This window comes from Phocoena sinus, chromosome 11, assembly GCF_008692025.1.
Source record: "Phocoena sinus isolate mPhoSin1 chromosome 11, mPhoSin1.pri, whole genome shotgun sequence".
In the NCBI taxonomy this organism is placed as follows: domain Eukaryota; kingdom Metazoa; phylum Chordata; class Mammalia; order Artiodactyla; family Phocoenidae; genus Phocoena; species Phocoena sinus.
In genome coordinates, this window is record NC_045773.1 from 52,725,146 (window position 1) to 52,746,525 (window position 21,380).

At 43.4% G+C, this 21,380-nt stretch overlaps 1 protein-coding gene across 6 annotated transcripts in view; it reads left to right on the forward strand.

Moving 5' to 3' along the window:
• The window catches only part of OSBPL10 (oxysterol binding protein like 10), a 373,396-nt gene that overhangs the window by 182,853 nt on the left and 169,163 nt on the right, over positions 1-21,380 (forward strand). For all 6 annotated transcript variants that reach the window (XM_032647860.1, XM_032647862.1, XM_032647863.1 and 3 more), the window contains one exon: positions 3,491-3,570. In XM_032647860.1, coding sequence (XP_032503751.1) covers positions 3,491-3,570 — 80 coding nt within the window. The remainder of the gene's footprint in view (positions 1-3,490; positions 3,571-21,380) is intronic.

Below are 21,380 nucleotides of genomic sequence, written 5' to 3' on the forward strand. Positions count from 1 at the left end.
AGGTATTTTATTCTTTTTGTTGCAATGGTGAATGGGATTGTTTCCTTAGTTTCTCTTTCTGATCTTTCGTTGTTAGAGTATAAGCAAGAGATTTCTGCGCTTTAATTTTGTATCCTGCAACCTTACCAGATTCGTTGATTAGCTTTAGTAGTTTTCTGGTGGCATCTTTAGGATTCTCTATGTATAGTATCATGTCATCTAAAAACAGTGACTTTTTCTTCTTCTTTTCCAATTTGTATTCCTTTTATTTCTTTTTCTTCTCTGGTTGCCATGGCTAAGACGTCCAAACTATGTTGAGTAATAGTGGTGACTGTGGAATCCTTGTCTTGTTCCTGATCTAAGAGGAAATGCTTTCAGTTTTTCACCATTGAGAATGATGTTTGCTGTGGGTTTGTCGTATATGGCCTTCATTATGTTGAGTTAGGTTCCCTCTATGCCCACATCTGAAGAATTTTTATCTTAAGTTGGTGTTGAATTTTGTCAAAAGCTTTTTCTGCATCTATTGAGATGATCATATGGGTTTTATTCTTCAGTTTGTTAATATGGTGTATCACATTGATTGATTTGCGTATATTGAAGAATCCTTGAATCCCTGGGATAAATCCCACTTGATTGTGGTGTATGATCCTTTTAATGTGTTGTTGGATTCTGTTTGCTAGTATTTTGTTGAGGATTTCTGCATCTATGTTTATCAGTGATATTGGTCTGTAATTTTCTTTTTTTGTAGTATCTTTGTCTGGTTTTGGTATTGGGTGATGGTGACCTCATAGAATGAGTTTGGGAGTGTTCCTTTCTCTGCAATTTTTTGGAAGAGTTTGAGAAGGATGGGTGTTAGCTCTTCTCTAAATGTTTGATAGAATTCACCTGTGAAGCCATCTGGTCCTGGACTTTTGTTTGTTGGAAGATTTTTAATCACTTTCAATTTCATTACTTGTGATTGGTCTGTTCATTTTTTCTATTTCTTCGTGGTTCAGTCTTGGAAGGTTATACCTTTCTAAGAATTTGTCCATTTCTTCCAGGTTGTCCATTTTATTGGCATAGAGTTGCTTGTAGTAGTCTCTTAGGATGCTTTGTATTTCTGCAGTGTCTGTTGTAACTTCTTTTTCATTTCTAATTTTATTGATTTGAGTCCTCTCCCTCTTTTTCTTGATGAGTCTGGCTAATGGTTTATCAGTTTTGTTTATCTTCTCAAAGAACCAGCTTTTAGTTTTATTGATCTTTGCTATTGTTTTCTTTGTTTCTATTTCATTTATTTCTGCTCTGATGTTTATGATTTCTTTCCTTCTACTAACTTTGGGTTTTGTTTGTTCTTCTTTCTCTAGTTCCTTTAGGTGTAAAGTTAGTTTGTTCATTTGAGATTTTTCTTGTTTCTTGAGGTAGGCTTGTATTGCTATAAACCCGCCTGTGGTTTCTAAAATGACACGAACCCGTACAAAATAACAGCCCAACCAATTAACCATTTGAGCCATCTCATTTTGCCTTTTAGTTGTTATTCTCTGGGTTATTAAACCCCAAGTTTTTTTTTTTAAGGGTTGTTTTAATAGCAAACATAAAAATTTTATTATCTGCATGAACTAATCACAAGGGCTAAATTTAGCTTAAACTTACCCACTACAGCAGAGGGAGGACACATTTCTGCCTCTTTCTGCCTGGTCCTTTGTCCATCCCAAAGAATCTGGGCATTGGTTTTCTCATTTCACGTCTCGCTACATACATGTAGAGATGAATCTTGATGTTAATAGATGAACAGCTTTGGGAATATTTTTGGTGCAGAGCCTTTGGGTACTGCCACAAAGCAGCAATTCTTCATGTTCCTAAGGAAAATGGCTCTGGTTTCTGCAGAATCCTTTTATTCTTTGGAAGTAGGGTTCACCCAGTCTTACGCTGGTCTGCACTTCCAGATTTCTTCACCAGAAGTTCAAGCTGAAGTTGGGTTTTATTGACAGATGACAGGCTCATTTTTGTAAATGACACAAATTTCTAGGGGAATCATTTTGTTTTCTGCATATTTAACATTTATGCAGTAAATATTCTGTTAAAATATTTATGCAGTGAGTTATGCAATTAAATTAACTTGGATGTTATTAGAACCTATTATGTATCCATGATCTTTTAAGAAAATAATTTTATATATTTAAGAGATGGGGGTGTAGATGGAAGATTGTGACTATGCAAGTGACTAGTACTGTAATGTCTCTTTGGGGGACATTTGAGGCTCTGTAAGTCAACATTTTGTACCTTGTTCCGTTCAGTCGTAATAAGAACCCTTGAGAACATATATTAAAATGGTAATTCAACTGAACGCTAATTTTGTAAAGGCTGATAACTCCACATTACAACTCCGATAGTTAACAAAGGGGCCTCAAACACTGTACTTTGATCCTCCTTTTAGCCACATGTGGTAGAGGCATTAAAAATAATGTTTTCTCTTCCCTGCTGCTTTTTAAAGAAGTAGAAATGACTTTTTCAGAAGAGTTTAAAAAATTGGCCAGATTGTTCTCATAACAGACATTTCAGAGTAAGTTAAGTTTTTAACGTGGTTTAAGACGGAATTTTTTTGTCACTTCTTCAGGGAAACCTTCATTAAGCACCTGTCATAGGACTATATTAGGTGCCCCCACTGTGTACTACACAGTAAAGCAAAGTGTTTTAACAAAGCATATTTGCAGCCACTTAGATAATGCCCCACTGAAAAAGAAATTCCACCTCTAACTCCCTTCTAATGACAAGAAACTTACTTTATTCAGTTTTGTTCTGTTTGAAGTTTCTGAGTTGGTATTTATAATTTGAAAAGAGACATTAAAAAAAATGTGTTAGGGGCAATAAAAATGCTACAATGTGGATGAACCTGCAAAACATTAAGTAAAAGAAGGCAGCCACATACTGCATGGGAGCATTCATATGGAATGTCTAGAATAGGCAGATCTATGAGACAGGAAGCAGATTAGTGGTTGCCTAGGGATGGGAAAGGGGGTGGGGAGAGAGAAATGGGAATTGACTGCTGATGGGTGGAGGATTCTTTGGGGGATACTGGAAATATTCTAAACCAAGATTATGGTCATGGTGGTACTATTCTGTAAATAGACTAGAAATCACTTAGTATTAAAAACAGGTGAATTTTATGTATGTAAATTCTATCTCAAAGCTGTTAAAAAAAAAAGCTGTTAAAAAATCTGTTAGAAATTTAAAAAAAGAAAGAATATAAGTGTATTGATTACTTTTGGAGAAATTGATCTGTATGTGTTCAAGTGATTCCATCCAGGAAGATGGAATTCTGAAAATCCCTTTAAGTTTCTCAAAACTTTTTAGATTTGTTAAAAAAAAAAGGATTTTTGATTGAGATTTGGTGTCGTCAGATTTTTGGCATGAGTACCATCTGCATTTGCCTTTCGCTCCTTCATTCCCAGGCCCCCAACCCCTCAGGTGCGTGTAGAAATGGGTTGAATGTGTTTTGGCTCAGTTGCTCCAAGCCTTTCTTTCTCTATTTTAGCTGCTGATGCAAAAGAGAAACAGTTCTGGGTGACTCAGCTTCGAGCTTGTGCCAAATACCACATGGAGATGAATTCTAAGGTAAGTCACTGCGGGGTGGGGTGGAGGGGGGGCGTTGCATCTGCTGGGATCAGCCTTCAGCCCAGTGATTGGCTTCTTGGGGGAAGCTGTTTTCCATAGTATCTTTAAAGTTCTCCACCATCGAGGAATTCATACTTGTCCTGTGACATTTACATTTAAAGCCAAGAGAAAGGTGGGAGGATTTGCTTGTAGGTAGAGTGAAAGGGAATGCAGACACTTTATTGGAACTGATTCTGGAAAGACACTTCTGCGTCTTTCTGTGTTGTCCATTTAGGCAGCTGGTAACTGGTATGCGGAGAAGCTTGAGCAGATGGTGTCATTGTGGCGGTGGCAGAGGAGTCAGACTTACTGTTCACGAAGACTCCTTGTCACAGACCCTTAAATAAAACGAGACCCCAGCTCGACGAAGCGCTCTGTAAGGTGCTTCTGCATCTAAGTGTGTCAGAATGTTCTCAGGTAGTTTGGTATCCATGTATGAATTAGCTTCTCCTCAGGATTCAGTCTGAGATCTTGGTACAGATGCGCAGGGGATAGGAGAGAGGAGGTAGGCATTTTCATGGATTATTTGGAGGATCTCCTATCCTTAAATACAGGAAATAAATAAGTCAGACAGAGAAAGCCAAATACTATTTGTTATCGCTTATATGTAGAATCTAAAAAAATAATACAAATGAATGCATATACAGAATGGAAACAAACTCAAAGACATAGAAAACAAACTTGAGGTTGCTAAAGCGGATGGCAGGGGAGGGATAAATTAGGCATATGGGGTTAACAGATACAAACTACTATACGTAAAATAGATAAGCAACAAGGATTTGCTGTGTAGCACAGGGAATTACCATCAATGTCTTGTATTTTAATAATCTATAATGGATTATAATCTGAAAAAACCCCACAGCTGAATCACTTTGCTGTACACCTGAAACGAACACAATATTGTAAACCAACTGTACTTCAATTAAAAAATTGTAGGGCTTCCCTGGTGGCGCAGTGGTTGAGAGTCCGCCTGCCGATGCAGGGGACACGGGTTCGTGCCCCGGTCTGGGAAGATCCCACATGCCGTGGAGCGGCTGGGCCCGTGAGCCATGGCCGCTGAGCCTGCGCGTCTGGAGTCTGTGTTCCACAACGGGAGAGGCCACAACAGTGAAAGGCTCACGTACCGCAAAATAACAAACAAACAAAAAATTGTATAGGAAATAATTGACCGATGAATTTATTTAGGGCAATAAATATTTGTTAAAATTAATGAATTAACGTTCAAATGGCTACCCCTTTTATGTCATTAGTTCAAATTTAGTTACGATATCCATTTGCATTCTTTTTCTGTATTCCATGTATCTGATAGGAAGACCCACGCTTCAGACTTCTTAGGCTTCCATTTACTGTAACCTATCTGCTGTCTTGCTCAGGGAGGACGTGGAAATGTCTTGCCTGGTTATACCTCCCTGTTCTGCTTCTAAATACAACCTGAAATGATTTCTTCACAATGATTTTGTTTATGTTTTTCTTTCTGGAGACATCTTCTCTCCTTGACTCGCTTACGACAGTTGCACTCACTGTAATGCCCCTCTTGACTTGCTCCAAATGTGGTCTTTAATCATAGGTAGGGCCCCACTTCTTTTTTAAAAAATTTATTTTATTGAAGTCTAGTTGATTTACAGTGTTGTGGTAATTTGTCCTGTACAGCAAAGTGACTCAGTCATATATGTGTATACATTCTTTTTCATATTCTTTTCCATGATGGTTTATCCCAGGATATTGGATATAGTTCCCTGTGCTCTACAGTAGGACCTTGTTGTTTATCCATTCTGTGTATATCAGTTTGCATCTGCTAATCCCAAACTCCCAATCCATCCCTCCTCCCCCACCCCCTCCCCCTTGGCAACCACAAGTCTATTCTCTGTGTCTCTGAGTCTGTTTCTGTTTTATAGATAAGTTCATTTATGTCGTATTTTAGATTCCACATATAAGTGATATCATATGGTATTTGTCTTTCTTTTTCTGATTTACTTCATTTAGTATGATCATCTCTAGGTCCATCCATGTTGCTGCACATGGCATTGGTTCATTCTTTTTTACAGCTGAGTAGTATTCCATTGTATATATGTACCACATCTTCTTTATCCATTCATCTGTTGATGGACACTTAGTTGTTTCCATGTCTTGGCTATGAAAAGTGCTGCTATGAACATAGGGGTGCACGTGTCTTTTTGAATTATAGTTTTGTCTGGATATACGGGTAGGGCCCCACTTCTAAAGCTTTTTTCCCTCTGGCCTGGTTTATTTTCCAGGAATTATAGTAGGAGTTCTGGACATTACATCAGTATTTTATAAACACCTAGGCAGGGCAGTATAAAATTGTTTTCTTTTTATATGTATTGTTTTACTTTTTATAAAATAGAACAGAAAGGGATCAAATCAAAAGGACATATCTTCACCTGTTGCCATAAGTGCTCATTGGAGATGACTGCTCTTTGGTGCATCAGCCTAGTAAATTTAGGCATGCATTAGTGTGTATGTATCTGTAGCTCTACATTTGGTTTTTACACAAGTGGATCGTTTCACGCACACTGTTCTATCCTTTGGTTTTTTTACACTTATTAATGTATCTTGTAGATTTTTCCCTGTTGGACATCTAGATCTACTACACTCCTGTTAGATGACCAGATGCTGTTCTAAGGGGTGGATGTCAGTGCTTTATTTGAGTCCTTCACTGACAGACGTTTAATTTGATTGTGGTTGTTATACATGATGCTATAATAAACATCTTTGAACACACATCTTCTGGTACCTCTAGGTGTGTATATATATGAATCTATACCAGCGGAAGTACTGGGTTATAGAATAGAACATGAAAGGTGGATTTGCTTGTGGGGTTGACTCGTATACTAAGTTCACAAAGTCTCTTCTACTTCTAAGTCTACTTCTGCTAAGTCTCTTCGGATGCTAATTGGGCGTTAGTACCTTCTCCCCTGCCTTTCAGCCCCTAAAGGATGAACGTGTGACAGGAGGGGATGATTATCGCTGCCTCTGGAGGTTAAGTCTCCAGCCAACCCCACGATGGGGAGAGAGGCAGTGGGGTTCAAACTCTGGGGGGGCGCCCAGGACCCCCTTTCGGCTCAGCTGCCTCCTTTCTGACTGGCACCCCCATCCCCACCACAAACATAACTCCTGTTGCGAGTTCACTGCTGACAGCTTGTGAAGGCATTTTTTTCCCTGTAATGGAAGTAGCATTGGTTTTTAAAAATTGCGAACATTACCTGTACGCAAATGCAAAACATTCAGAAAATAGGAAAGTATAAAGAAGGAAAAAAATCACCCCAAATCCCAGCCCCAGACCTAATCTCTGATGATACTATTTGAGTGTGCATCCTTCCAGAGCCTTATCTGTGTAGAGAAATAGCAACAGAAAGAGGTCACGTGACCCCCCGTGGGGTCCATCCTTCCAGTCTTTTCCATACAAGCATGGGGGTGTGTGGACTATTTCTGGGAATCAGAAGGCTTGTCTGTTGTGGGGAGGTATGGGTGGGGAATTCTATCAGGCTGTGTGTTATGCCTTGTGTGAAGAGTAAGGAGATGCGTAGCTGCTGTTTAATTGATTCTCCCAGGAAACTCGGTTTCTGATGACGAATGACTACAGCTTTCCTGACTGTCTGCCACCCTGGGGTGTGAGCCAGAGGGCTTTGGAGAGGTGCTTAGCTGTCTTGGCTGCACGGCATCACAGCAGCGAAGCACCTGCCACCGGGACTAACCCAGTGGTGTCTGTGGAATCTGAAACCACGTGATTGTGAGGGACTTCAGATGTCATCCAGTCCTGACCTCACCGCATCCCACCATCCTCACAGAAGCACGTACCAGAATATTTATGGTCATAATGAAAACATGTGGGCTGATTCTCTCAAAACAATCCCTGGTTTTATTCACCTAGAGGGGGCACTGCTGGTACCTCACTGAGTGAATGCTAAGAATTTGGGGAGTCATCTAACAAAGGACGTCTAATACCTCTCTTTTATGACTAAACAAATTTGAGGCCCCTCAGAACAGTTTGGAATAGCTCAGAAGTAATGGAATGATTATAAAGTGGGAAGGGATCCCAAACTCCCTCTGTTCCATGTGTCTAAAAACAGTAGCTATAAGGAATAGGACAAGAGGTAGGTCCTAAAACTGTGTGGTCCAATATGGAGGCCTTGGGGCATGGGAGGCTGTCCAAACTGAAATTATTTGAAATTTAATTTGAAATTCAGCTTCTCGGTCATGCTTAGCCACATCTCAGGTGCTCAGTGGCCATGCTTGGCTGATGCCTGCCGTACTGGGACAGCACAGGGTTAGAACATCTTCCGTCATCACAGAAGGTTCTGTTGGAAAGTGCTGATAAAGCTTCCATTACGGCTTCATGGTTTCTAAGGAGGGACTTGCCAGTGTCCGGTTTAATCTCCTCTTGCGCCATGGACAGTGTTTTGCTTTCTTTAAATCTGCAGAGGTTGACTGGTGCTTCCCACCCGTCTGTCCTTCCTTCTGGGCTTCCCCTGCTTCTTCCTGAGCTTCCCCTGCATCCTTCTGGTGAGGAGTTCTGGTCTGTGCCCCAGCCTTGGCGTTGAACATTCTGCTTACTGTTACTTCTCCCGTGGCCTCATCTGTGCAACAGGGACCCTGACCTTACTTGTCTGAAGTTAGGAACTGGTGTTCTCATGTGGTCAGATTCCGCTACATGCTTACTGCGCTGCAGCTGTTTGCCAAGAAAACTAGTTTGAGGTGTTTTTAAAAAACTTTTATTTGCGTTTTTTTTTTTTGCAGAATTTAATCTCAGGCCATAAGTTTTTGTTTCTTCAGTTTCTTCTGGGGTATCTTTTTCTTCTGTGCAACCTCCTTTCCTGGTTTAGGGACAATCTGCTTTTTTTTTTTTTTTTTTTTTTGTGGTACGCAGGCCTCTCACTGTGGCCTCTCCCACTGCGGAGCGCAGGCTCCGGACGCGCAGGCTCAGCGGCCACGGCTCACGGGCCCAGCCGCTCTGCGGCATGTGGGATCTTCCCGGACTGGGGCGTGAACCCGTGTCCCCTGCATCGGCAGGCGGACTCTCAACCACTGCGCCACCAGGGAAGCCCCAGTCTGCTCTTTTTCAGTGAAGATCATCTCAGTGTGGCCGGGAGAGCTCATGCACAGGTTGATCGGACCATGGGCTCTGCTAAGTCCTGAGCTGCATTTTGGGAGCTGTATTCACCTGAGTGTGCTCACTGATCAGGGGATCTACATCTAGGCCCTAAAGGTCAGCATCCCTCTCTGCATTTTTGAGCATGTGCAGTAAAAATTCAGCACTCTTTTGGGGCCATCGACCGTGCGTCCAGCCCCACTGAGCACACCTACTAACTTCACCACTGGAATGATGGAATGGCACCCATCGCTTCTGTAAAGGGACATTCTTCAGATACTCGGTAGCTTTTTAGATGTGCATACCTTTTATGGCCTGGGCAGTTTCATGAGTGTTCTTAGAATGAACGTGAAGATTTGAACCTCTTGTTTTGCATGATTTTGTGAGGTTTTCTGGGTCAAGTGAACAGCAAACCATTTTCAGAGGTCACCTCAAGCCTGCTTACTGGAAAAGCTAGTTCGAGCTTTTGTGAGCAGCAGAGGAGCAAGGGCAGGTTGCCAGTGGGGCTGCTCTCTGGCTCACACAGCCTTTGCTAGCACCCACTTCCTAAGACAAAGTCTAGAGCTTTACCTTGGCGACGGCTGCCCCTTACATGCCAGGTCCGGTTTCTCCACCTTCACTCTCGGGTACCCGTGTGTTCCAGACACACGGCACACTGTGTACTTTTCCTGCGTTTGTGCCGTTTGCTAGGCTAGGAGTGCCTTTCCCTCTCCGTCCTTCCTGGGGCGAACACCCACGTGGTCTTCAAGGCTCGTAGAGTTCTGTGATGCCTTCCTGACCTGCCTGCTCAAGAGTGGATCTGCTGTCTCCTGTGCTCCCGTTTATCCCAGGACACACCTGTATGACAGCACTTTTCATGGTGTGTGTGTGTGCGTGTACGCACACGTGTCAGCCCTCAAGGCTGACTGTGTCCTTACGCCCAGGACTGGGGAAATCATAGCTGTCTCCTCCATACCTGCCACTGTCATGACAAGTCGCGATGGATATAAAGCATTTGAAGCAACAAATGTCAGCCCTGCTTCCTCTTCCTCACTCCTTCCTGTGTGTGTTCGTAACAGTAGTATTAGTAGTGGTAGTGGTGCTGGATTTGGGTTCCCTAAACTATACCCAAGTTATCATATTTTAATTTTTGTTGAATACTATTGTATTTTATGTTAGATCAAGTACTTGAGGATTCTATGTAGAGAGAGCTCTGAGCTTCCTGCAGCCAAAAATCAATCAGGAGTAATTTCAAACAAAATGTATCCTGACTTTTTTTTTTTTAATTGAAGAAAATAGCAATCAAAAGGAACACATTTTGGGGAAAGGAAATAATAACAAATGGTCTCTATCAACACATTTCTACATGGCAGATACTAAGAGAGGTGCTTTTCTTGGATGATCTTAGGTGTGTCTCACAACAGCCCTATGAGGCAGGTACAACTATGACTGCGTTTTTTGTTTGTTTTTTTAACATCTTTATTGGAGTATAATTTTTTTTTAAGATGTTGGCGGTAGGAGTTTATTAATTAATTAATTTATTTTTGCTGTGTTGGGTCTTCGTTTCTGTGCGAGGGCTTTCTCTAGTTGCAGCGAGCCGGGGCCACTCTTCATCGCGGTGCACGGGCCTCTCACTATCGCCGCCTCTCTTGTTGTGGAGCACAGGCTCCAGGCGCGCAGGCTCAGTAGTTGTGGCTCACGGGCCCAGTTGCTCCGCGGCATGTGGGATCCTCCCAGACCAGGGCTTGAACCCGTGTCCCCTGCATTGGCAGGCAGATTCTCAACCACTGCACCACCAGGGAAGCCCTATTGGAGTAAAATTGATGACTGTGTTTTATAGGTGAGGATGGAAAGAATAAGTAGTATGCCTGCCCATGCCCGCATAGCTAGCAAGGGCTGCCATCTCTTTAAAAAGATTTGAGATATAATTCACAAACCGTAGAATTTACCCTTTAAGATTGTACAATTCAGTGGTTTTTAGTGTATTCACAAAGTTGTGCAACCATCAGCACTGTCTCGTCCCAGAATCTTCAATCACCCTCGAAAGAAACCCCTCCTGTGCCCATCAGCAGTCCCTCCTCATCCCTCACCCACCTCCTCTCCCAACCCCTGCCAACCCCAAACCACTGCCTCTGAGAAGTTGCCTATTCTGGACATTTCATGTAAATGGAATCATTAAGTATGTGGTCTTTTGTGTCTGGCTGATCTCACTTAGCATAATGTTTCCAAGCTTCCTCCATGTTGTAGCATGAATCAGTACCTCATTCCTTTTTATGGCTGGATAATCCCATTGTATGGATATGCCACGTTTTTATTTTTACTTTTTGCCTTGGCCGTGCGGCATCTTAGTTCCCCGACCAGGGATCGAACCCATGCCTCCTGCAGTGGAAGCACGGAGTCCTAACCACTGGACTGCCAGGGAAGTCCCCATGATATGCCACCTTTTTTTTTAATCCATTCATCAGTTGATGGATATTCGGCTTACTTTTTCTTTTTTGTTATTGTGAATGATGCTGCTATGAACATTTGTGCACAAGTTTTTGTGTGAATGTATTTTCTCATTTCTTTCGGGTATATACCTAGGAGTGGAATTGCTGGGTCACATGGTAACTCTGTTTAACTTTTGGAGGAGCTGCTTTTTTCCAAAGTAGCTGTACCATTTTACATGCTCAATGAACCAGTTTTCCTACATCTTTGTTAACACTTGATCTTGTCAATTTTTGATTGTAGCCATCCTAGTGGGTATGAAGTTGTATCTCATTGTGGTTTCGATTTGCATTTCCCTAGTGACTAATGATTTGGGGCATCTCTTCATGTTCTTATTGGCCATTCATGTATCTGCTTTGGAAAAATATCTACTTAAATCCTTTGTCATTATTTATTTTTAATTGTTGAATTGTGAGAGTTCTTGATATATTCTGGGAACTAGACGCTTATCAGATACATGGTTTACAGATATTTTCTCCCATTCTGTGGCTTGTCTCTTCACTTTTCTCATCTTTTTTGACATAAACAAAAATTGTGAGGACAAATGGGACATCTGGTATAATGGAGTGGGGATTGGAGTCAAAAGACCTGGTTTCTGGCTGTGCCTGGACCACTCACAGCAACTAACTAGTCTTGTTGTCTAGAGTAACTTAATCTCTTTTAACCCCTGTAAGTGGGGCAAAATAATGGGCATCAACCATACAGGATGGTTTTTAGGATGAAATGACATTAAGTACTTCACAAACATCAGTTCTTTTTATAGCACGAACTCTTCCAGCTCTGCCAGAACATCTGTGTTGACAGGTAACTTGGTTGTAGAGCTGGGTTCCACCTGAAGATGGATCACTCAGGACTAGAGGCTAAGAACCTCCTCCAAAACCTGATTGTAATGACGCTTTCCCCGACAAGGTTGGCTAGACTGCCAAAGGGTTATATTCCCCATGCATCAGAAAGTTCGAGAATAATCCCGACTGAACCAGTTTGGCATTTTTCATATTGTGTGGTCTCGTGGCCAGTGGTTCCAGTCTCATTTTCTGAGGCTGTGGGGTGGCCCGCCACCTGCTTCACAACCCGTCCTCTAGTGCCACTTGGGACGAGTTACTGTCTGAGCCTCAGTGCCTCATCTATGAAAGGGGGATGACAGTTATCGATGTGAAGATCAAACTGTGGGTTATGGTGAGGTTTCAGTGAGTTAACGTCTGTCATCTCTTACTGTAGAGCCAGATGCTGAGTTAGTTCCCATAAGGGGTGCTGGGCTGGCAGGAGGACCCTGCCAAGTTGGACCTCATGAGGCAATCTTCCTGGGAAAAGGCCAGGACCAGACTGCCCAAGACTGTATGCACGGCTTGCAACACGGGTATTTCTGATAAATGAGTCTCTGAGATAATCAGAAGAGAAATTTTTTTTTCTGGGTGCACCACACAGCTTGCGGGATCTTAGTTGCCCCACCAGAGATTGAACCCGGGTCCACGGCAGTGAAAGCGCCGAGTCCTATCCACTGGATCGCCAGGGAATTCCCAGAAGAGAAATTTTTTACCTGTTTAAATAGCCAACATTAAAATAGATGAAAAGTTTAAGGGGAAAAAAGGGTGGAGAAGGTGTACCATTGTGGAACCAGTCAACCAGTCAAAACAAACAACAAACAGAGCAAATAGAGATACACACCACACACAGTCTTTGGAAGGAAAGATAAGGGCCTTGTAACAGTGGTTGCCCCTGGGAGGGAAGGGGGAAACTGGGGATTTAGAGTTGAAAGAAAGTAGGGGTTTAGCTGTACCCTTTGATACTTTTTGAAATTTTCATGTTGTGTGTTGACATATACACATATAGTAGTTACTCAAATGGTTAACATTTAACTTTGCAAAATTTTTCCTTTTTAAAAAGCATCGCTGAGGCTGTTTGGCAAAGTGCTGTGCTCTCTCAGGCTACTGTCAAGTTGGCCCTTTATCTGCAGACAGAAGCTCTTCCCCAGTCACTGATTAACCTGCTTCTCTTTATATTCTCTCCTTGAAGGTCTTAAAACCAAATGTCCTTAAAGATATTCAATAATTCCAGATTCCTGCCAGTTCAGATGAAGCTTCTAGTCTTGTTTCTCAAAATTGATTTTACTTGATACGGCTTGGGGTGTTTAAAGTTTAATGCTCTTTGGGGGAAGTGTTCCTTCCCCCGCGCCCCCCCCCCCCCGCCTTATTTGAATCGAACAGTGATGAAGTGTCAAAGTGGCTCCCGCTTCTTCTGCTGAAGCCTTCGGTGCTGGGGCGATTGGCTGAGGATCAGGGAGCCTGTATCTGGGTGTGGGGTTCTGTGAGCAGAGCTTCTCCACTGGAGGTTGAAGGGGGTTTGTGCTGCCTACCAGACAACATTTTTAGAAATTGCCTGTGTCTCACAAAAAGTCAGCTCATCCTTCTTACTGTACAATATACTAGCCTGATTTAATATTTTAAATGTGTTTTATTTCTTTACCCAAATTGTTGGGTAAAAACCAAGATATCTGGGACTTCCCTGGTGGCACAGTGGTTGAGAATCTGCCTACCAATGCAGGGGACATGGGTTCGAGCCCTGGTCCAGGAAGATCCCACATGCCACGGAGCAACTAAGCCTGTGCACTACAGCTATGGAGCCTGAGCTCTAGAGCCTGCAAGCCACAACTACTGAGCCTGCGTGCCACAACTACTGAAGCCCACAGGCCTAGAGCCCATGCTCCACAATAAGAGAAGCCTCTGCAGTGAGAAGCCCGTGCACCTCAACGAAGAGTAGCCCCCGCTTGCTGCAACTAGAGAAAGCCCATGCGCAGCAACGAAGACCCAACGCAGACAAAAATAAGTAAATAAATAAATTAATTAAAAAAAAAAAAAAAGCAAGATGTTCATCTCCCACTGAGACCCTCAGGTAAAAAGTGCCCCAGGTTGAGAAGCAGAGCATCACAGGGTCCTATCTGTGTTCCTAAGTGGCAAGTCTTTGGGGGAATCTCATACGATGGGTTTGAGCTTCCTAAACACTCTCCAGTAAGTAAAGCTGGACAAGCCCATTGGAGGATTTACTCTTCTTGGTTCCGTCTTCCTGTTTTCTGTTGTTGGGCAATTTTAGTTTCATGTTATATTGAGCGCAGTGCCATTTTTCTTCTAGAATTTTTCACAGATTTTAAGTACACCTTTTGTGTACTTAAAACTAAGTGTAAAACATCACTGTCTGAAACACACCATCAAATTAAGTAAATAAAACACAATTTAAAAACAGTCTTTATTAAAACGATAGTTCGGGGAGTTTTTATTGCCTTAATAAAGTGCAACAATTTTGCATACATTCTCGAGCATAATTTTAAAATTAGGCTGCCTGCCTTGCCCAAAAGAGGAGTATTAGTGCTACCAAGGAGGATGATCTTAGGCCAAGGGGACCTTCAGATTTTTTTAATTTTTTAGGAAAAAATAAGGGTACAGTTTTGATTCAGTTGAACTCATTTATTCCACCTTTTAACTGTGTGTGTGTGTATATATATATATATATAGCTTTGTTCTAGAATAAGTAGTTGAGTTGCTGTTTCTGTCTAGAATATTGGTGGATGGTTTTATATTGTGAGGCCTCTTTGAGAAGTTTTGATTGGAGGCAGGATAAACAAGTCTTGGTCTGAGGACATTTCCTACACTTCATCGTAGGCACGTATGAATGAACACACTAAGGACAGGAGAATCCAGGCATACAGTTGGGGTCAGCTGTTCACGGTCTGGTCACTGTTTTGCTGACATTGGGAGAGAAGTTTAGAAGGAGGCCAACTTGGGAAGAGTATTCAACAAACCCTGACTGCTTGGGTGCCATGACATTCTGGCTCTGGGGACATGGTGATTCCATGGAGAGTGGCTACATGGAGCTTACACTTTTTCGGGGAAGACAGTCAACAGGTAGGTACTGTCAGGTAGCCATAAGTTCGAGAAGAAATAACAAGGTCAGAGACTAGAAAACAATTGAAGATTTTAAGGTATTCCTACTCAAAAATATATCCCATGTATGCTGTATTCTTTAAAAATGTCAATATCTTGAAAGATCAAGAAGGCTGTGGAAATATTCCAGATTAAATGAGCCTAGAGACATGACAACTCAATACAATACCTGACCTTAAACTGGATTTGAGTCTGTATTGACAAAATTAGATAATGGATTGTGGGTTAGATAAAGGTAGCTGATAAATGTTTTGTGGTTATGTAAGGAAATATCCTTGTTTTTAGGAAAGACACCCTGAAGTAGTTAATATTTAAGGGCAAAAGGCCATGATGCATTGTAACCCTCACTCAAATGGTTTAGGAAAAATTTTTAATATGTCTTATAATTACACTTGTGTGTGTGTGCACGTGTGCATGTGCCTGCACCCGTGTACTGGGGAGAGAGAAGAGAGGGAACAAATGATAAACGGGATAAAATGGTAATTGGTGAAACTGACTAAAGGGTACACAGGAGTTTTTCTTTTGGTGTGTGCAACTTTAAGTTTGAAATTATTTCCCTGTAAAAAATTTTTAAAAATCAGTTATAGTCTAACACTTTTGAAAACAAGATCCTATTCTTAAAAAAAACATATATTCCTTGGGAGAAATTTTTTATAAATCATTTATATATTAGTATGACTTTTTCATTCTTTTTTTTTTTGGCTGTGCTGTACGGCATGTGGGATCTTATTTCCCCAACCAGGGATCGAACCCGCGCCCCCTGCAGTAGAAGCGCAGAGTCTTAAACATTAGACCGCCAGAGAAGTCCCATTTTTCATTCCTTTTTTCTTTTATTTTTAATATTAGTATGACTTTTAAAGAAAGTAATTTTTCACTTGCCATTATCTAGCTGAGACTAGCCACCAAGGAGCTTGTGGTTTTCTGAGAATTAAAGATAATTTGGGGAAAGGAGGCATGATAGGGTCATTGCAGTCAGGCTAATATGGAGAACTGGTTAGAATACTGGGCTTTGAAGAACGGGGAGGATGATGAGTTATGGGTGATGGAGACTTAGAAAAGAGGGGGGGGCAAGCCAGTGATAAACTACCCCCGACTGAAGGTGGGCAACCTCTCTAGCCCCTTCTATGTGTAACTTTGGCATTTATCTTTAAAAAAAAAATTTTTTTTTAATTGAGATATAATTTACATACCATGAAAGAAGGTTGTGGATGACCAATAATAGTGATATTTTATTTTATTTTTTTTAACTTTTTATTTTATATTGGAGTATAGTTGATTAGCAACGTAGTGTTAGTTTCAGGTGTATAGCAAACTGATTCAGTTATACATGCATTTATTCTTTTTCAGATTCTTTTCCCATTTAGGTTATTACAGATTATTGAGCAGAGTTCCCTGTGCTATACAGTAGGTCCTTGTTGGTTATCCATTTTATTTTTATTATTATTATTTTTAAAATAAATTTATTTATTTATTTTTGGCTGCGTTGGGTCTTCGTTGCTGCATGCGGGCTTTCTCTAGTTGCAGCGAGCGGGTGCTACTCTTCATTGCAGTGCACGGGCTTCTCATTGCGGCGGCTTCTCTTGTTGTGGAGCACAGGCTCTAGGCACGCGGGCTTCAGTAGTTGTGGCACACTGGCTCAGTAGTTGTGGCTCGCGGGCTCTAGAGTGCAGGCTCAGTAGTTGTGGCACATGGGCTTAGTTGCTCCGCGGCATGTGGGATCTTCCCAGACCAGGGCTCGAACCCGTGTCCCCTGCATTGGCAGGTGGATTCTTAACCACTGCGCCACCAGGGAAGCCCTACGGCATCTTCTTTTTATCCCCCTTCAGCCCTGCTACTTGGCAGGCCTGCATACCTCTCTGGATTCCAAAGCTCTTTCCTTTGTGCACTAGACAGCAGGCATTTATTAACCACCTACTGTGTGCATTAGACTCTCCCTGGTGCTCTCTCCTTTACAGCTTACAGCATAGAAGCTCGAAATTCCTAGATCCTCATCATGTATTGAGGTAAAAAGCAAGAATGACAACAGGAAGCTGTTTTTGTCCCATGGAAATAGTTTGTTCAGATGCCACGAGAACATGTTCTTCCCTCATAATAACAGTGATAAGTGGTGCCCTGTAGTTGCTAAGTTCCTTCTGTGCAAATCATGTGGTGCCAGGGTTTCTCAGCCTCAGCATTGTCGCCATCTTTGGCTGCATCATTCTTCCCTGTGAGGGGTGTCCTGAGCAACGTAGGACACTCAGCAGCATCCCAGGCTTCCACCCACTAGATGCTAGAAGCACCCTCACCACCAGTTGTAACTCCCAAAAAACTCTCCGGACTCTGCAAATGCTTCTTGGTGGGAGAGGGGGGTTTCGGGGGGCATCACCCCTAGTTGAGAACTATTGCCTCGTATAAGTCTCACAACAGTCCTATGAGGTAGGTGTCATCTCCACTTCACAGATGAGGAAACTGAGGCTCAGGAAGGTCCAGTGGCCCCAGGGCTAGGACATGACAGAGGGGAGGCCAGAAGCCATCCCCACACCTTTGCTTCTTCATCTGTGCCTCTTTTGGACCCGGGGCTGCTGGGAAACTGCTTCAGTGGACAGGGAGCGACCAGGCCAGTGGGGCTGCTGTGCACTTGAGCCTTTGCTTTTGGGAGAGGCCTTGCTCTCTTGCCAGGTGTGAGACAGCTCATCCGTCATGTCTTGAGGTTCCTGGGCCGCTCCCCCCACCCCCGACCCCGTGAGGGATGCAGCGAGGGACTGAGAGATTTTAGCAGTGGAGCAAGGATGCACTCGCTGTCCTTCTCCACCGAGCCGGTCCCCAAGCCCAGCCGTAAAATGAAGGGGACCTCACACTTTGCAGCCTTGGACCCCCTTAGCCAGGATTCTGCACGAATCTGAGAAGAGGCGGTGGCACCTGGCACGTGTTTCTGAAGTTTAATTTCCCCCACGCACTGCGCTGCACTGATGGACAGAGAAAAGACAGAATGTTTGCTGGAGGCTGAAGCTTGACGGCCTGTGTGTGAGCCATGCTGGGCACTGGCTGGGGGCTCTGGGCCTCCTGATGGGCTGCAGCCACTTGGCTGCCGTGAGGACCCCCAGTGGCTTATCCTCCTGCCTCATCCCACTGTGGGCCGAGGCAGAGGGAGGCCCTCACCTGCCCCCTCACCCCTGGTCATCAAAGGTAAATGGGGTCCCAAGAGCTGAGGAGGGGGGTGAGGGACGCATTTACTCATCAGCTCCCCTTCATGTCTCCCTTGGGACAGTGTGGTCTAGGCTCCCAGGGCACAGGGGTTTCTGCACATTTTGAAGCCATAAATATTCCTTCCCCCAGTGGATTCACAGTCCAGAACAGCCAAACTTGAGGAGGTCTCTCTTTATTTTTATTTATTTATTTTATCTTTTTTGGTTGGGGCATGCGGGCTCTCATGCGGACTTGCCACAGCTTCAGCTACCGACCTCTGATGGCTGCTTGGATTTGCTGGCCTTTGAAGCCCATGTGAGTCATCATGTTGTTAGTTTCCCCTCATCTCATGTATCGGGATGATGCGCTGACACAGCCCGTGAGCGGGGGCAGCTCAGCTCTGAGAGTCAGGAGACGGGGTGGTGCGGTAGGGTGGGTGTTTTGGTGGTGCTGCTGTGGTCCTTGACCTTGAGCTGTTTGCTTTCTTTTGTACCTCGGTTTCTTATTCTGTAACATAGGTGGAGCCCTTCCCCTCTTGTGTTTTGCAGAGATTTTGCATGATAAGTAAATGACTACTTTGAGAGAGGCTTAATGAAAGTAGCTATTCATGTCATAATTATGAAGATGGTGAGTAGTATAATTGCCAGCTTTCTGTGCTCACGGTGCCATGAGGGTGACCTGGGGGGAGGTCCCCTGTGGACCTCCGTGTGTTTCTGTGGGAAAAGAAGGAAGCACATTTCTCTCGCGCTCACACTTATTTTAATTTGGGAATGGACAGAAAGTAGATTTGCCTTTCGATGTGTTCGAAGTTCTCTGCCGCCCCCTTGCTCTCTGCCCTTCTGTTCCCTTCTGATCCTGCAAAGTCAACATTTTAGGCACCCTTTTCAACAAGGAAGGGAAATGAGGCCCTCTTTTATAAATTGTTTTGAGTTTTACAAAGTTGCTTTTGTATTGTTTTGCTTGTATTTGTCACCTGATAGTCTTGGAAATCTTTCCATGCCACTGGGTGAATCAGTCTTTAAAAAAACCCAGCTGCATGGCATGTAATGAATGCATTTGCCATAATTCTGTTAATAATCTCCTGGTGAGCATTTTTGAGTACATAATAGACCCTTGGATGTAGCGAAAGGCCTGGTGTATCTGTGGTATGAAGTGGTCAGGCCAGTGAGACCTAGAATAAGGTAGTCTCCTAGTCTTGGCTCTGTGCGCTTGGAGTTAATTGTTCAGCTTCTCTGGGCCTCGATTTTCCTTTTAAAAAGACAGATTTGGACTAGAAGGTATTCTCAGATCCTATCCAGCTTTCAGTGTTACAAATTCATCCTCAGATCTCATGTACTAGTTGTCTCCTTCTGTGTAACCAATAACAAACATCCTGAAACTTCATGTCTTAAAGTCACCACCACTTTATTCAGCTTAAAGTTAGGCTGGGCCTTTCTTCTTGTCTGAACTGGGCAGCTCAGTGGCTCTCCTTGGGCTTGTTTATGTGTCTGCAGTCACCTGGCAGGCGGGTTGGGCCTGGTATTCCTGGATTGCCTTACTCACATGGCTGGTGGTTGGCTGACTGTTGGCTGGGCAGTTGGGGTGAGGGTCAAAGAATATATCTCACCCTCTAGCAGGCCACTCCGGGTCGCACGTGGCTAGGCAGGGTCCCCAGAGTAGCAAGAACAGAAAATGAAAGGCCTCTTGAAGCCTGGGCGTGGAACAGACGCAATGTCATTTCCATTGCGTTCATAGGTCAGAGCACATCACAAGGCCAAGCAGATTCGGGGGGCAGGGAGACAGACCCCTCCCCCTCCTGATGGGGGAAGTGCCAAGGATCGTGGCCATTTTAACAGTTTAATGTGTCCTGCGAACTGAGCCTTTGAATAGCAGTGAAAGACTGTAGAAAGGGAGGAAGAAACAGAGAGAAGCTGAACATGGAGATTTCAAGAACTTCTTCTGGTCAGCGGTAGATACCCTTGATGTAAAACAAACAAACAAACAAACAAAAAAAGCAAACAAAAACACTTCTTTGGACTGCTATGGTATATATGCTAGATATGTCTCCCAGCACCAGGGTTAAGAAGATAAATTCCATGTGGCTGCTGTTTTGAGACAGTTTAGTGTGGGATTTGATGGCTACTCCAATAAACTATAATCCAGAACAAACATTTCTGGTTGAAATACAAACCCAGTGCTGTGCAGTCCCCAAGAAGGGACCCACCTAGTCTATCTGGGGGGTCAGAGGAGGTTTTGGGCATCTGAGTCTAGCAGGATGAGTTGGCATTTAGTGAGCAGAGAAGGGCCAGAGTGGGCATGGGAGGAGGGTGGCAGATAAAGGAAACAGCGTGAGTGGAGGTTCTGTGCCCTGGAAAGACCAAAGGACTCAGAATCAGGAGGCTATGGGGTCAGTAAGGTCTGAGCTTACGGGGCAGATGTGGTGGATGTCACAGATGTGATGCCAAAAATGCTTATCTCATCACTGAGGAAATGGAGCCAGACAGGCTTGGGAGCTCTTTTAACTTTTTCTGAGATGGTGAAAGTGAACCGGAAGTTCAACATTTCCACTGAATTTGTCCTTGTATGTTCTGGAAGACAAGAAGGTAGTGTATTTGTTTTCCCCTTCCTTTATTTCTGAGGCATTTGTTGAGTCTAGTACATGCCTGTCATATACCAGGTCAATTAAATGAGGAAATAATACTTATCTCTTATTTAGCCCTGGCTGCTTCCTCGTTGACTTTGAGGTAGGTGAGAATAGCCGTGAAAGCCCAATGAAGAGAATTCTGCCATCCTGTTCTGTACTCAAAGTGTGTTCTTTCTTTCAAGCAGCCTAGAAACATGATTCTGGGGAGACTGCCTGTGACAGTAGCTGTTGGATGCCAAGCCAACATCCACTGGACCCCTGATTCGCTCCACAGCCAGTGGTCTTGGGCCCAGGGATGAATTGTGCTTGGTCTGAGCCACTCATGGCCAAGTACTCGCCCACCAGCCCCTCCTGTTGCTAGGGATGGTCATGAGACCCATTCTGACCAGTGGGGCTTGGAGAAGGGGCTGCTGGGGGCAAAAGGGGAATGTTTTGATTCTGGTAAAAGGAGAAAGCTACAGAAGGAGGAAGC